Source organism: Anser cygnoides, chromosome 1 (assembly GCF_040182565.1).
Source record: "Anser cygnoides isolate HZ-2024a breed goose chromosome 1, Taihu_goose_T2T_genome, whole genome shotgun sequence".
NCBI classification, from domain to species: domain Eukaryota; kingdom Metazoa; phylum Chordata; class Aves; order Anseriformes; family Anatidae; genus Anser; species Anser cygnoides.
Genome location: NC_089873.1, coordinates 211,675,001 through 211,687,231, shown reverse-complemented (window position 1 = coordinate 211,687,231; position 12,231 = coordinate 211,675,001). Strand labels below are relative to the sequence as shown.

Here is a 12,231-nt window from a genome sequence, read left to right as displayed (position 1 = left end):
CCCTCGGGACCCCTGAGAGCGAGGGACCCAGGCCGGAGGCAGATGCCGAGCCGCGACCCAAAACGCACGGGAAATGCCAACCAAAGCCGCATTTCTCCTCCCCGAACCCCATTCCGCCCAGGGGCCGGGGGGGTGCCACGCGCCCTGCCCCGGCCACCAGGGTCCTCCCGCTGTCCCCCCCAGGTGCACTGCGGCCACCTGAGCGACTCGGACGAGCAGAACCTGCGCGCGCTGGAGCGGCACGTGAGTGACCCCAGCCCCGCCGCGGCGGCTCCCGGCACCCGCACCGGTCCCGTCCCCTGTGCCACGTCCCCCCCCCCCCATCCCCGGTCCCTTACTCCCCCCCTCCCCGCAGACCCTGGTGGCGTACCGGCGCGTGCAGGCCCTGCAGAAGCTGCAGCCCTGGCCACAGGTCAGCCTGTCCACCAGCTCCTCGCAGACCTCCCTGGCCAAGGCCGAGAAGGCTCCCGACAGCAGCTACAGCGAGCTGGACTGCAAGATCCTGCAGCTCTGCGGTGAGGGGGGCCGGGGGGGGGGCTGCGAGGGGGGGTGCTGAGCGGGCAGGGTGCGGGCAGGGTGCTGAGCCGCCCCTCTCGCAGGCGAGCTGTACGACCTGGATGCGGCCTCGCTGCAGCTCAAGGTCATCAACTACGTGAGTAGCTGCCCCCCCCCCCCCCCCTTGCACCCCCTGCCCCTGCCGTGCCAAAATGCAAAGCCCCCAAAGTGCACCCCCCCCCACCCCCCCCACCCCCGGGCATCACCGGCACAGCCGTCAGTAGTGACCAGAGTGAACGACCTCGGAGCCGTCGCTGGTCTCCAGAGTTAACGGTGCCACCCCCAGGCACAGGATGGGCAGGAGGCGGCGCGGGGGGGGCTCCTGCTCTCAGCTGCCCCCCCCCAGCCCTCAGTAACGCCAGGGCGCACAGCCCTTGGGGTGCCATCGGTAGGCTCCAGGGTTAACGCGCCCAGCCCCAGGGGAGAGGCTCTAGGGGGGGGGGGGGCGTACAGGGCTTTCTGGGCATGGGTTGGGGGCCAGATCCTGCCCTCGGGGGGGGGCTCAAGGCAGGCTGCAGCACCCACCGCTGCCCTTCCCCCCCCCCCCCTCCCCAGCTGAAGCAGGAGACCCAGTCGCTGTGCTGCTGCCTCCTGCTGGTCTCGGAGGACAACCACCAGCTCTTCTGCCAGGTGGGTGCCCCCAGCCGGGCTCCCCCCATGTCCTGGACCCCCCCCAAGTGTCCTAGACACCCCCCCCCCCCCCACCCCGGGGCATGGCACCCCCCCCCCAGCAGCTCAGCCCCGTGGCCCCATCTCTTGCAGGTGGTGGGCGACCGTGTCCTGGAGGAGGAGATCAGCTTTTCGGTGAGGGCACCCATGGGTGCCAGCTTTGGGGATACGGTGCCCCGAGGGGGGGGCGGTGCTGGTGTGTCCCCCCCCGCCCCGTCTCAGCCCCCCCCTCTGCCCACAGCTCACCTTCGGGCGCCTGGGGCAGGTGGTGGAGGACAAGAAACCCATCACCTTGAAGGACATCAGCGAGGTGGGTGCCCCACGGACCCGAGCCCCGCGGGACCACCTTGGGGGCTGGGGGTGAACCCTGCCCCCCCCCCCTTTCTTTTGCCCCCCCCCCCATCTTTTTCCCCCGCAGGAGGAGCACAAGCAGCTCAACAGCATGCTGGGCACCGAGGTCACCTCCATGCTCTGCGTCCCCGTCATCAGCCGCGCCACCTCCCAGGTGGTGGCCTTGGCCTGCGCCTTCAACAAGCTGAGCGGCGAGAGGTGAGGGTGGCACGGGGGGGTGTCAGGATCCGTCCCTCACCCCCCCCTTTCCCTCTGGGGGGGGGGGGGGTAGGGGGCAGGGACAGGGCGCTGAGCTGGTGTCCCCCCCGGGGGGGCTCCGTCCCCCAGCTACACGGAGCGGGACGAGCACAAGATCCAGCACTGCTTCTGCTACACCTCCACGGTGCTCACCAGCACGCTGGCCTTCCAGAAGGAGCAGAAGCTCAAGTGCGAGTGCCAGGTGAGCCCCCTGCCCCTCCAGCCCCCGACTGGCTGCATGGCACCCGTGGGTGGCCCCCCCCCCCCCCCCACTGATGATGTCCCCTTTGTCCCCTCCAGGCCCTGCTGCAGGTGGCGAAGAACCTGTTCACGCACTTGGGTAGGTGCCTGGGGGGGGGGGGGGGGGGGGGGGAGGCACCCACGGGTGGGCGCTCACCCGGGTGACGGTGGCACCGGGGTCCCCGGTCCCCTGCCTGGGGGGACGTGGTGCTGTGCGCCACCAGCCCTCACCCTGCTGGTCGCAGGAGGGCACCCCTGAGCTCCACAGCGGGTGCATGAACGGGCTGCTCGGGTACGCGCGCACACACAGAGCCCTGCGTGCGCGTAGTGGTGCGCGCACACACTGCGCTGCTGCATGCACACGTGCCTTTACAAGCACAGACACTGCTGCACATGCACGATTTCATGCACACGTACCATTACAAGCACAGACACTGCTGCACACTCACCGTTTCTTGCACACGTGCAGCTGCATGTACCCATGCTGCTGGATTCGTGCATGCACTGCAGTGTGCACCTGCTGTGAGCACAAGAATTTCTGCATGCGTGCACCACTGCACACAAGTGGCCTGCTGCATGCCCGTGCAGCACGGCATGCACACGCAGCAGCATGCACATGCACCCTGCTGCATGCACCTGCATGGCTGCATGCACTTCTGCACGTGTGCGCACACCCTGATGCATGCATGCGAGCTGCATACATGCACGCACTGCTGCATAAGCACACGCACACAGCTGCATGCACACGTGCTACACGCATGCACGTACACTGCTGCACAAACACACACTGCTGCATGCACACGTGACGTATGTGCACACACTGCTGCACAAGCGCACACACCCCGCTGCATGCACACCACTTGTTGCAGACTGAGCAGAGACACCCCCCCCCCCCCTTATTACACATGTGGCTGGGGGGGTCTTCCCCCTGGTCTGGGGGCTCCCTGCCTGCAGACCTGCCCCGGGGGCACCCTCCCCCCGGCCCCCCCGTAACCCTTCCCCCCGCTGCAGACGACGTCTCCGTGTTGCTCCAGGAGATCATCACGGAAGCCCGAAACCTCAGCAACGCCGAGATGTGAGCGGGGACCCCACGCGGGGAGGGGGACACAGGGGGACGGTGTCCCCCTGGGCATCCTGGGGGGGGGGGGGGGTCCCGTGGGTGCGAGTGCCGTGGTGGCCTCTTGCAGATGCTCCGTGTTCCTGCTGGACCGCCTCAGCCACGAGCTGGTGGCCAAGGTGTTCGACGGCGGCGTGGTGGATGACGAGGTGAGGTGGGCTGCGGGGGCAAGCAGCCCCATTTTAGGGGGGTCCATCCCCCCCCGCTCCGGGGTCGTGTCGGCTGCCCCCGAGCCTCTCCGTGCCCACAGAGCTACGAGATCCGCATCCCCGCCGACCAGGGCATCGCGGGGCACGTGGCGACCACCGGCAAGATCCTGAACATCAAGGACGCCTACTCGCACCCGCTCTTCTACCGCGGGGTGGACGACAGCACCGGCTTCCGCACCAGGAACATCCTCTGCTTCCCCATCAAGAACGAGAGCCAGGGTGAGGGCGGCGGGCACCGCGCCGGTCCCAGTACAGGGGGAAGCCCTGTCCCCCAGCATGCAGGCACAGCGCCATCCCCAGGGTGCGGATGTGACCCTGTCACCCGGCACATGGGCACGATCCTGTCCCCAGCGCGTGGGCATGATCGTGTCCCCAGCACGAGGGCATGGCATTGTCCCCAGCACAGGGGCACAATCCTGTCCCCAGCACAGGGGCACAATCCTATCCCTAGCACATGGAAACAGTCCTGTCCCTAGCACACGGACATGATCCTGTCCCCAGAACATGGACACAATCCTGTCCCCAGAACATGGAAGCAATCCTGTCCCCAACACACGGACACGATCCTGTCCCCAGCACGAGGGCATTGCATTGTCCCCAGCACACCGACACGATCCCGTCCCCAGCTCATCGCACGGTCCCCAAGCCCACCCCCTGGGCACAGCACTGTCCCCCAGCACGTGCTGACAACCCTGTGCCGGGGGGGGGGGTCCCAACCCACCCCCCCTGACCCCGCCGTGTCCCCAGAGGTCATCGGGGTGGCCGAGCTGGTCAACAAGATCAACGGGCCCTGGTTCAGCAAATTCGACGAGGACCTGGCCACCGCCTTCTCCATCTACTGCGGCATCAGCATCGCCCACGTGAGCGCCAGGGGGGTCCCCTGGGGGTCCCCGGCTTGGGGAGGGGACACGTGGGGACCAGTGACGTGTCCAGAGAGGGGGTGCTCGCCCCCAGCGCACCCACGGCCCCCCCCTTTGCCCCCCAGTCCCTGCTGTACAAGAAGGTGAATGAGGCGCAGTACCGCAGCCACCTGGCCAACGAGATGATGATGTACCACATGAAGGTGAGGTGTCCCCCCCCCCCGGATGGCGATGCACCCCCAAATCCCAGCACGGGGAGGGGCTCCCCTGCTGGCTGGGACCCCCGGTGTCAGCGTGGTGCCCTGGGAGGGGGGTGGCAGAGGGCATGGCCAAGCGGTTGGGGTTCTTGGTATCAGTCCCAGGGGACATTTGGGGACACCCTGGGTGCTGTGCCTGTGCCATGGTGCTGGCTGAGGGGTCCCAGGGGATATTTGGGGACACCCTGGGCGCTGTGCCCGTGCCATGGTGCTGGCTGAGGTGTCCCAGGGGACATCTGGGGACACCATGGGACATTTGGGGACACCGTGGGCGCTGTGCCTGTGCCACGGTGCTGGCTGAGTTGTCCCAGGGGACATTTGGGGACACCCTGGGAGCTGTGCCCATGCCATGGTGCTGGCTGAGTGTCCCAGGGGACATTTGGGGACACCGTGGGACATTTGGGGACCCCCCTGGGTACTGTGCCCATGCCACGGTGCTGGCTAAGGTGTCCCAGGGGACATTTGGGGACACCGTGGGCGCTGTGCCCATGCCATGGTGCTGGCTGAGTGTCCCAGGGGACATTTGGGGACACCATGGGACATTTGGGGACACCTTGGGTGCTGTGCCCATGCCACGGTGCTGGCTAAGGTGTCCCAGGGGACATTTGGGGACCCCCTGGGTGCTGTGCCCGTGCCATGGTGCTGGCTGAGGTGTCCCAGGGGACATTTGGGGACACCTTGGGTGCTGTGCCCGTGCCACGGTGCTGGCTGAGTTGTCCCAGGGGACATTTGGGGACCCCCTGGGAGCCGTGCCCGTGCCATGGTGCTGGCTGAGGTGTCCCAGGGGACATTTGGGGACACCATGGGACATTTGGGGACACCATGGGCGCCGTGCCCATGCCACGCAGGTGTCGGACGACGAGTACACCAAGCTGCTGAGCGAGGGCATCCAGCCCGTGGCCACCATCGACCCCAACTTCGCCAACTTCACCTACACACCGCGCTCCCTGCCCGAGGACGACACCTCCATGGTGAGGGCTGGGGGGGACGGGACGGGGACGGTCCCCAACGGCCCCCACCCGCCGTCGGTCAGGCTCCCCCCGGGGTGAGGAGGGGGACGCGGGGACACCCCCTGCCCACCCCCGTCCCCTCCGCAGGCCATCCTGAGCATGCTGCAGGACATGAACTTCATCAACACCTACAAGATGGACCGCCAGACGCTCACCAGGTGGGGGTCGGGGGGGGGGACGGAACGGACCCTGTCCTCCTGCGGGGTCCCTGGGGGGGGACGAGAAGCCCCCTCCTCACCCCCCCCTCCCCTCATCCTCCTCCCCGCCCAGGTTCTGCCTGATGGTGAAGAAGGGCTACCGCGACCCCCCGTACCACAACTGGATGCACGCCTTCTCCGTCTCCCACTTCTGCTACCTGCTTTACAAGAACCTGGAGCTCGTCAATTACCTGGAGTACGGCCGGGACCCCCCCAAAACCCCCAAACCACCCCCCCCGGGTCTTCCCTGCCCTCCCGCCTGCCTCAGTTTCCCTCCTCCCCCCCCTTCCCCAGAGACATCGAGATCTTCGCCCTGTTCATCTCCTGCATGTGCCACGACCTGGACCACAGGGGCACCAATAACTCCTTCCAGGTGGCCTCGGTGAGCTCCGGCACGGCGCTGGGAGGGGAGGGGGGACACCGCGGGGTGGGGGTGGGGGGTCACCCGATGGTGAAGATGGGGGCATGCTCTGAGCTGGGACGGCCAGGGTTAGGGTTAGGGGCAGAGGCAGGGTTAGGGGCAGGGTTAGGGTTAGATTTAGGGGTTAGGGACAGGGTTAGGGTTAGGGTCAATGTTAGTGTTAGGGTTAGATTTAGGGGTTAGGGGTTAGGGGTTAGGGTTAGGGTTAAGGTTAGGGTTAGGGGCAGGGGCAGGGGCAGGGGCAGGGGAAGGGATAGGGGTAGGGGCAGGGTTAGGGTAGTATTAGGGTTAGGGGCAGGTTTACGGTTAGGGTTAGGGTTAGGATTTAGGGTAAGGTTTAGGGTCAGGGTCAGGGTTAGAGTCAGGGTAAGGGTCACGGTTAGGGTTAGGTTTAGGGTTAGAGCTAGGTTTAGGGGTTAGGGTTAGGTTTAGGGGTTAGGGTTAGGTTTATGTTTAGGGATTAGGGGTTATGGTTAGGGTTAGTTTTAGGGGTTAGGGTAGGGTTAGGTTTAGGGATTAGGTTTAGGGCTTAGGGTTAGGGTTAGGGTTTAGGGTTTGGTTTAGGTTTACGGTTAGGTTTAGGGGTTAGGGTTAGGTTTAGGGGTTAGGGTTAGGTTTAGGGTTAGGGTTATGGTTAGGGATAGGTTTATGATTAGGTTTAGGGGTTAGGATTAGGATTAAGGGCAGGGTCAGGTCAGGGTCAGGGTGACCCTGGATGCTCCTCCTTGCAGAAATCCGTCCTGGCGGCGCTCTACAGCTCGGAGGGCTCAGTCATGGAGGTAATTTCCCCACCCCTACCCCTGCTCCCTCCTTTGGGGGCACCCAGGTGGCTTTTTTTTTTGGGGGATGGTGGTGGCAGCGGCTGCCCCCTCCCCCGTCTCGCTGGGGCCGTGCGCTGCCCCCTGCCACCTCCCCGCTCCTCCCGCAGCGGCACCACTTCGCCCAGGCCATCGCCATCCTCAACAGCCAGGGCTGCAACATCTTCGACCACTTCTCCCGCAAGGTGAGCCCCCCCCCGTGTCCCCAATCCCCCCCACCCCCCCCCATAAGCCCCCCGACCCCCCCCCCCGGCGCCACGTGCTGCTGCTGGGGGTGCTGAGCCAGCCTCTGGGGGCCCCGCAGGATTACCAGCGCATGCTGGACCTCATGCGGGACATCATCCTGGCCACCGACCTGGCCCACCACCTGCGCATCTTCAAGGACCTCCAGAAGATGGCAGAAGGTGGGGACAGGCCGCCGGGACCCTCCGGGGGGGTCCCGTTGTCCCCGGGGGGGGGGCACAGGGTGGGCTGGCCTGGGGGCACCGTGCAGCATCCCCAGGGGTTTGGCACTGGGGGTGCTGAGTGGGGGGCTCGTCCCACCGAGGCTGAGGGGCACAGCATGGGGGGTCCTGGCTGTCCCCAGAGCCTTCTTCTGGGGGCAGTGGGGGTCCGTGCTGGCCCCCCCAGCCCCAAACCTGCCCCCCCCCCCCCCGCCCGCAGTCGGCTACGACCCCAAGAACAAGCAGCACCACAGCCTGCTGCTCTGCCTGCTGATGACGTCCTGCGACCTCTCCGACCAGACCAAGGGCTGGAAGACCACCAGGAAGATCGCGGTGAGCGGGGAGCCCCCCCCCCCCCCAACCCACCCCCCCCTTTTTGCCCCCAGGGTCTGCCCCTTGCTGGGTGCCTGCACCAGCAGGGGACCAGCACCAGCAGGGGACCAGCACCAGCAGCCCCCAAGGGACGTCCCCCTGCACCCTGCGGGACCCAGAGCTGTGGGAGGGGTCCAGAGGGGGGGTGAGAGGGGAGGGGGCCCCATGGTTATGTCCCCCCCCCCCCCGTGGTGACAGCCTGTCCCTTGCAGGAGCTGATCTACAAGGAGTTCTTCTCCCAGGGAGACCTGGTAGGTGGGCAGGGGGCTGAAGCTCTCCAGCGCTTGGCATGCACTGGGGGGGCTCGGATGAAGATGGGGGGGGGGGGGCTGGGGGGGCTCGGCGGGGGTTTTCCTGGTGGAGGGGGTGGCATTGACCCCCCCCCCCGGTGTTGGCGCTGTAGGAGAAAGCCATGGGCAACCGCCCGCTGGAGATGATGGACCGGGAGAAAGCCTACATCCCCGAGCTGCAGATCAGCTTCATGGAGCACATCGCCATGCCCATCTACAAGTGAGCCCCCCCCCCCCCAAACCCCCCCCCCCCCCGCCCCGATCAGCTACCCCCAGGGGGGATTTTTGGGGTGTGTGTGTGGGGGGGAGATGCCCTCCCTTTTCCCACCCCCTGCAGCATCCCAGGGCGCTGGGCGCAGCGCCCTGCAGGATTTTGGGGGGTTTTCCAGGCAGCGGGGACGGGGGGGAGCCCCCAAAACCCCCGTGCTGAGGGGCTGTGCCCCCCCCCCCCCCCCAGGCTGCTGCAGGACCTCTTCCCCAAGGCGTCCGAGCTGTACGAGAGGGTGGCCAGCAACCGGGAGCAGTGGACCAAGGTGTCCCACAAGTTCACCATCCGCGGCTTGCCCAGCAACAACTCCCTGGACTTTTTGGACGAGGAGTACGACCCGCAGGCGCCGGACGCCCAAATGAATGGGTGCCTGGACGCCGAGGGGCACCCCGAGTCGGGGGCTGAGTGAGCGCCTTTGGGGGGGGGTTGGGGGGGGCCGGGGCTGGGGCGGGGGGAGGTGGTGATGGAGAGACCCCAACCCTGCAGCCCTGCAGCCCCTTCCTCCTGATATGGGGGGGGGGGGGGGGCGAGGGGGACTTTGGGGGCTCCGCGGTGGCACGGCGAGCTCCGTCCCTGCCCTGGTGCCACTGTGGGGTGGTGGTGCCCCCCCTCCGGGTCACCGGACCCCTTCTTTGGGCTCTGCTGGCTGTGGGCTCGCTGCCTGGTGGCGCCTGGGGACGGCGTGGGGTTGGGGGCGGCCGTGCCTCAGGGTGCCAGTGCCACCCTGGCGTCCCCGCGGGGCCGACGATGGGGACGTCTTTCCTCGGCAGCTGGAGGCGGGGAGGGTTTGGGAACCCCTCCGAGCACCTCCAGGCAGGCTGTCCCCAAAAACGGGGCCGTGGGGGCCAGCAGGATGCAGGGGGATGGCGTGGGGCAGGCGAGGGAAGCACTTGTGGGGTGGGGGAGATGGGGTTGCTGGGTGGGGGGGGGCTCTCGGCTCCGACGCTGGAGCCCCTGGGGTCCGGGCACCCCAGAGGGATGGGGACGGTGCCACGGCCGCTGTCCCTGTGTCCGAGTGTCCCCCAAGGGAGAGCAGAGGGCAAGAGCACCCCCCCAGTGCGATGGGGTGATTTGGGGACAAACCACGGCTTTTGGAGTGTGAGGGGCCAGCGGCAGGAGGGTGGCACCGGGAGCAGGATGCGCACGGCCACCGGGGTGCTCCCAGCCCCGCACCTCGCTCTGCCCGCGTCCCCCCCTGAGTCCCCCCCGGGTCCCCCCACCGCCCTGCACCAGCACCCGGAGGCTGAGGGACCCCCAGCGCCGCCACCCCCCGGGACTGCCATCTTCTCGTGGTCCCTCCAGCCCTACAGACCACCACGGATGGACCGATGGCCTCCGGTGGTCCCTCTGGTCCTACAGACTGCGTGCGTGGGCTGTGGGGGCCTCTGGTGGTCCCTCTGGTCCTACCAAGCGTGCATGGACCCTGCGGGCGTTGCATGGTCCCTCTGGTCCACCAAACCACCATGCATGGACCCTGTTGACGTCCCACGGTCCCTCTGATCCCGCAGACCACCGTGCATGGTCCCTGCTGGTCGGCAGCCCCCTGGTCCCATCAGCTGCCATGCGTGGACCCTGTCAGCCTCCTGCTGTCCTTGCAGTCCTACAGAGCATGGACTGACGGCCTCTGGTGGTCCCTTGGTCCTACCGACTGCCATGCATGGGCCATGAGGGCATCTCCTGGTCCTTCTGGCCCTACAGACCACTTGCATGGGCTGTGATGGCCTCCCGTGGTCCCTCTGGCCATGCGTGGGCCCTGCTGGTGGCCCACGGTCCCTCTGGTCCTCCTGGGTGTTGTGCATGGACCTTGACAGCGCCCCGTGGTCCCTTCTGTCCTACAGTCCCTCCAGCCCCACCGTGCATGGACCCCGCCACCCTTCCATGGTCCCTCCAGTCCCATCAATGTCCATGCATGGACCCCGCCATCCTTCCACGATCCCACAGACCGCAGCTCGTGGACCCCGCAGGCACCACATGGTCCCTCTGGCCCCCGTGGTCCTCCTGCCATACTGACTGCTGTGCACGGACCCTGCCAACGTTGTGGGGTCCCCCTGGTCCTGCAGATTGCTGTGCGTGGACCCCAGCAGCACCCCGTGGTCCCCTTCTGTCCCACAGACCACCGTGCATGGACCCTGCCAATGTCCCGTGGTCCCTCCGGTCCCATCAACTGCCATGCATGGACACTGCCATCCTTCCGTGGTCCCCCTGGTCCTACAGACTGCTGTGCATGGGCTTTGGTGGTCCCCCTGGTCCTACAGACTGCCGTGCATGGGTTGTGGTGGCCCCCCCTGGTCCTACAGACTGCTGTGCATGGGCTGTGGTGGTCCCCCTGGTCCTACAGACTGCTGTGCATGGGCTGTGGTGGTCCCCCCTGGTCCTACAGACTGCTGTGCATGGGTTGTGGTGGCCCCCCCCCCTGGTCCTACAGACTGCTGTGCATGGGCTGTGGTGGCCCCCCTGGTCCTACAGACCACCGTCCATAGACTGTGGTGGCCTCCCCAGGTCCTTCAGGTCCTACACATCACCGTGCGTGACCTGCGGTGGCCCCCTGTGGTCCCCCTCTGGCCGTGCACAGACCCTTCAGGTCCCCCGTGCTCCCTCCTGCCCCACTGACCGCCGGTTCCCCGTGCTCCCTCCCCGCCTGCAGCCCACCGTGCCCGGCCCCCACCATCCTGGGGGGCTCTGCCCTGCTCCGGCAGCCCAGCAAAGAGCCCTGGGGGGGGTCCCTTGAGCCATCCCCATGGCCTCAGCCCCGGCTCCATGTCCCAAGCCAGAGCCACCCCAAACAGCTGTGGGGTCAAGCTGGGGTGGTGCAGGGCCATGGGGGGGGGTGTGTACCATGTGCCGTGGGATGGCCATGGGGTGGCCGTGGGATGGCCATGGGGTGGCCGTGGGGTGGCCGTGGGATGGCCATGGGGTGGCTGTAGGATGGCCATGGGATGGCCAAAGGATGGCTGTGGGGTGGCCATGGGGTGGCTACGGGGTGGCCATGGAGCCGTTTGCTGCCCACCCTGCGCGTCCCCCTCGCCGTTTCTCTTTCAAGCAACGAGCCGTCTGCTTCGGTGCGTGCGCGTGTGCCTGGGGGAGCCACGGGAGACCCCACAGCCGAGACGGCGCCGGGCCCAACGAACTGCGTTCATTTTGCCTTACCTCCTCGGAGTTGCCTTTAGAGAGACGCTTTGGCCAGCCCCCGGCAGGACCCGCGCAGACCCTCCCCGCGGATGCTGGCCGATCGCTTCGCCTACGAGACCCCCCCCCCCCAGCCTCCTGCCCCCCTTCCCCGTGCCGCAGCGGGGCAGGGAGGGACGAAACCAGCGGGAAGGAGCAGACCCCAAAGGCAAAAAAAAACAACAAACAGACAAACACCAACCAACCAAACCCAAACCGATATAGGAGAAAGCCAGCGCGGTGCCAGCCCCGCCGGCGGCACCGTGCCCATCCCCGCTGGCAGCCGTGCGCACCGCCGAGGCCCCGTGCCCACCGGGCGCTGCCAGGAGCCCCTCTTTTGGGGCGAGAAACCACGTTTTGATGCAAAATGCCCACTCTGTGTGCACGCTGGGGGTTGATTTGTATGGACATCCCCAGTGCCAGCTCGGTCTCCGTGACGCCGGCACAGCCGTGCCACCGAGGCGCCGGTGCCACCACCCCGGGGATGCTTGGAGCCTCCTAAAGCCACGCGTGGGCTGCCGATGGTGGGCACCACGACCCGGGCCGTGCCACGAGCATCCTGCCAGGCAGAGCTGGAGGTGTCCCGCAGCCACGTGTCCCCACGGGTGTGAGATGGCCAGTGCCACGGGCACGTCCCCCAGCTGGTCCCCAGTGCGTGTGCGTGGCCCCGCTCCTGCCCCTGCGCCTACCCTGGGGCATGGGCATGCGTGCCCGGCTCACCAGCGTGTGTGCGCAGTGTGCACGGGTGTGTG

General features: G+C 67.3%; 1 protein-coding gene across 3 annotated transcripts in view; it reads left to right on the top strand.

The window, feature by feature from the left end:
• Positions 1–10,603, top strand: part of PDE2A (phosphodiesterase 2A) — a 52,489-nt gene extending 41,886 nt beyond the window's left edge. For all 3 annotated transcript variants that reach the window (XM_066990080.1, XM_066990081.1, XM_066990079.1), the window contains 25 exons: positions 184–243; positions 356–515; positions 600–652; positions 1,111–1,185; positions 1,318–1,359; positions 1,466–1,534; positions 1,643–1,773; positions 1,903–2,014; positions 2,113–2,152; positions 3,064–3,127; positions 3,240–3,318; positions 3,420–3,597; positions 4,126–4,238; positions 4,364–4,441; positions 5,344–5,466; positions 5,593–5,663; positions 5,776–5,898; positions 5,997–6,084; positions 6,855–6,902; positions 7,052–7,126; positions 7,246–7,345; positions 7,605–7,717; positions 7,969–8,007; positions 8,160–8,266; positions 8,504–10,603. In XM_066990080.1, coding sequence (XP_066846181.1) covers positions 184–243; positions 356–515; positions 600–652; positions 1,111–1,185; positions 1,318–1,359; positions 1,466–1,534; positions 1,643–1,773; positions 1,903–2,014; positions 2,113–2,152; positions 3,064–3,127; positions 3,240–3,318; positions 3,420–3,597; positions 4,126–4,238; positions 4,364–4,441; positions 5,344–5,466; positions 5,593–5,663; positions 5,776–5,898; positions 5,997–6,084; positions 6,855–6,902; positions 7,052–7,126; positions 7,246–7,345; positions 7,605–7,717; positions 7,969–8,007; positions 8,160–8,266; positions 8,504–8,723 — 2,361 coding nt within the window. In that variant the 3' untranslated portion in view covers positions 8,724–10,603. The remainder of the gene's footprint in view (positions 1–183; positions 244–355; positions 516–599; positions 653–1,110; positions 1,186–1,317; positions 1,360–1,465; positions 1,535–1,642; positions 1,774–1,902; positions 2,015–2,112; positions 2,153–3,063; positions 3,128–3,239; positions 3,319–3,419; positions 3,598–4,125; positions 4,239–4,363; positions 4,442–5,343; positions 5,467–5,592; positions 5,664–5,775; positions 5,899–5,996; positions 6,085–6,854; positions 6,903–7,051; positions 7,127–7,245; positions 7,346–7,604; positions 7,718–7,968; positions 8,008–8,159; positions 8,267–8,503) is intronic.
• Positions 10,604–12,231: the final 1,628 nt, after the last annotated feature.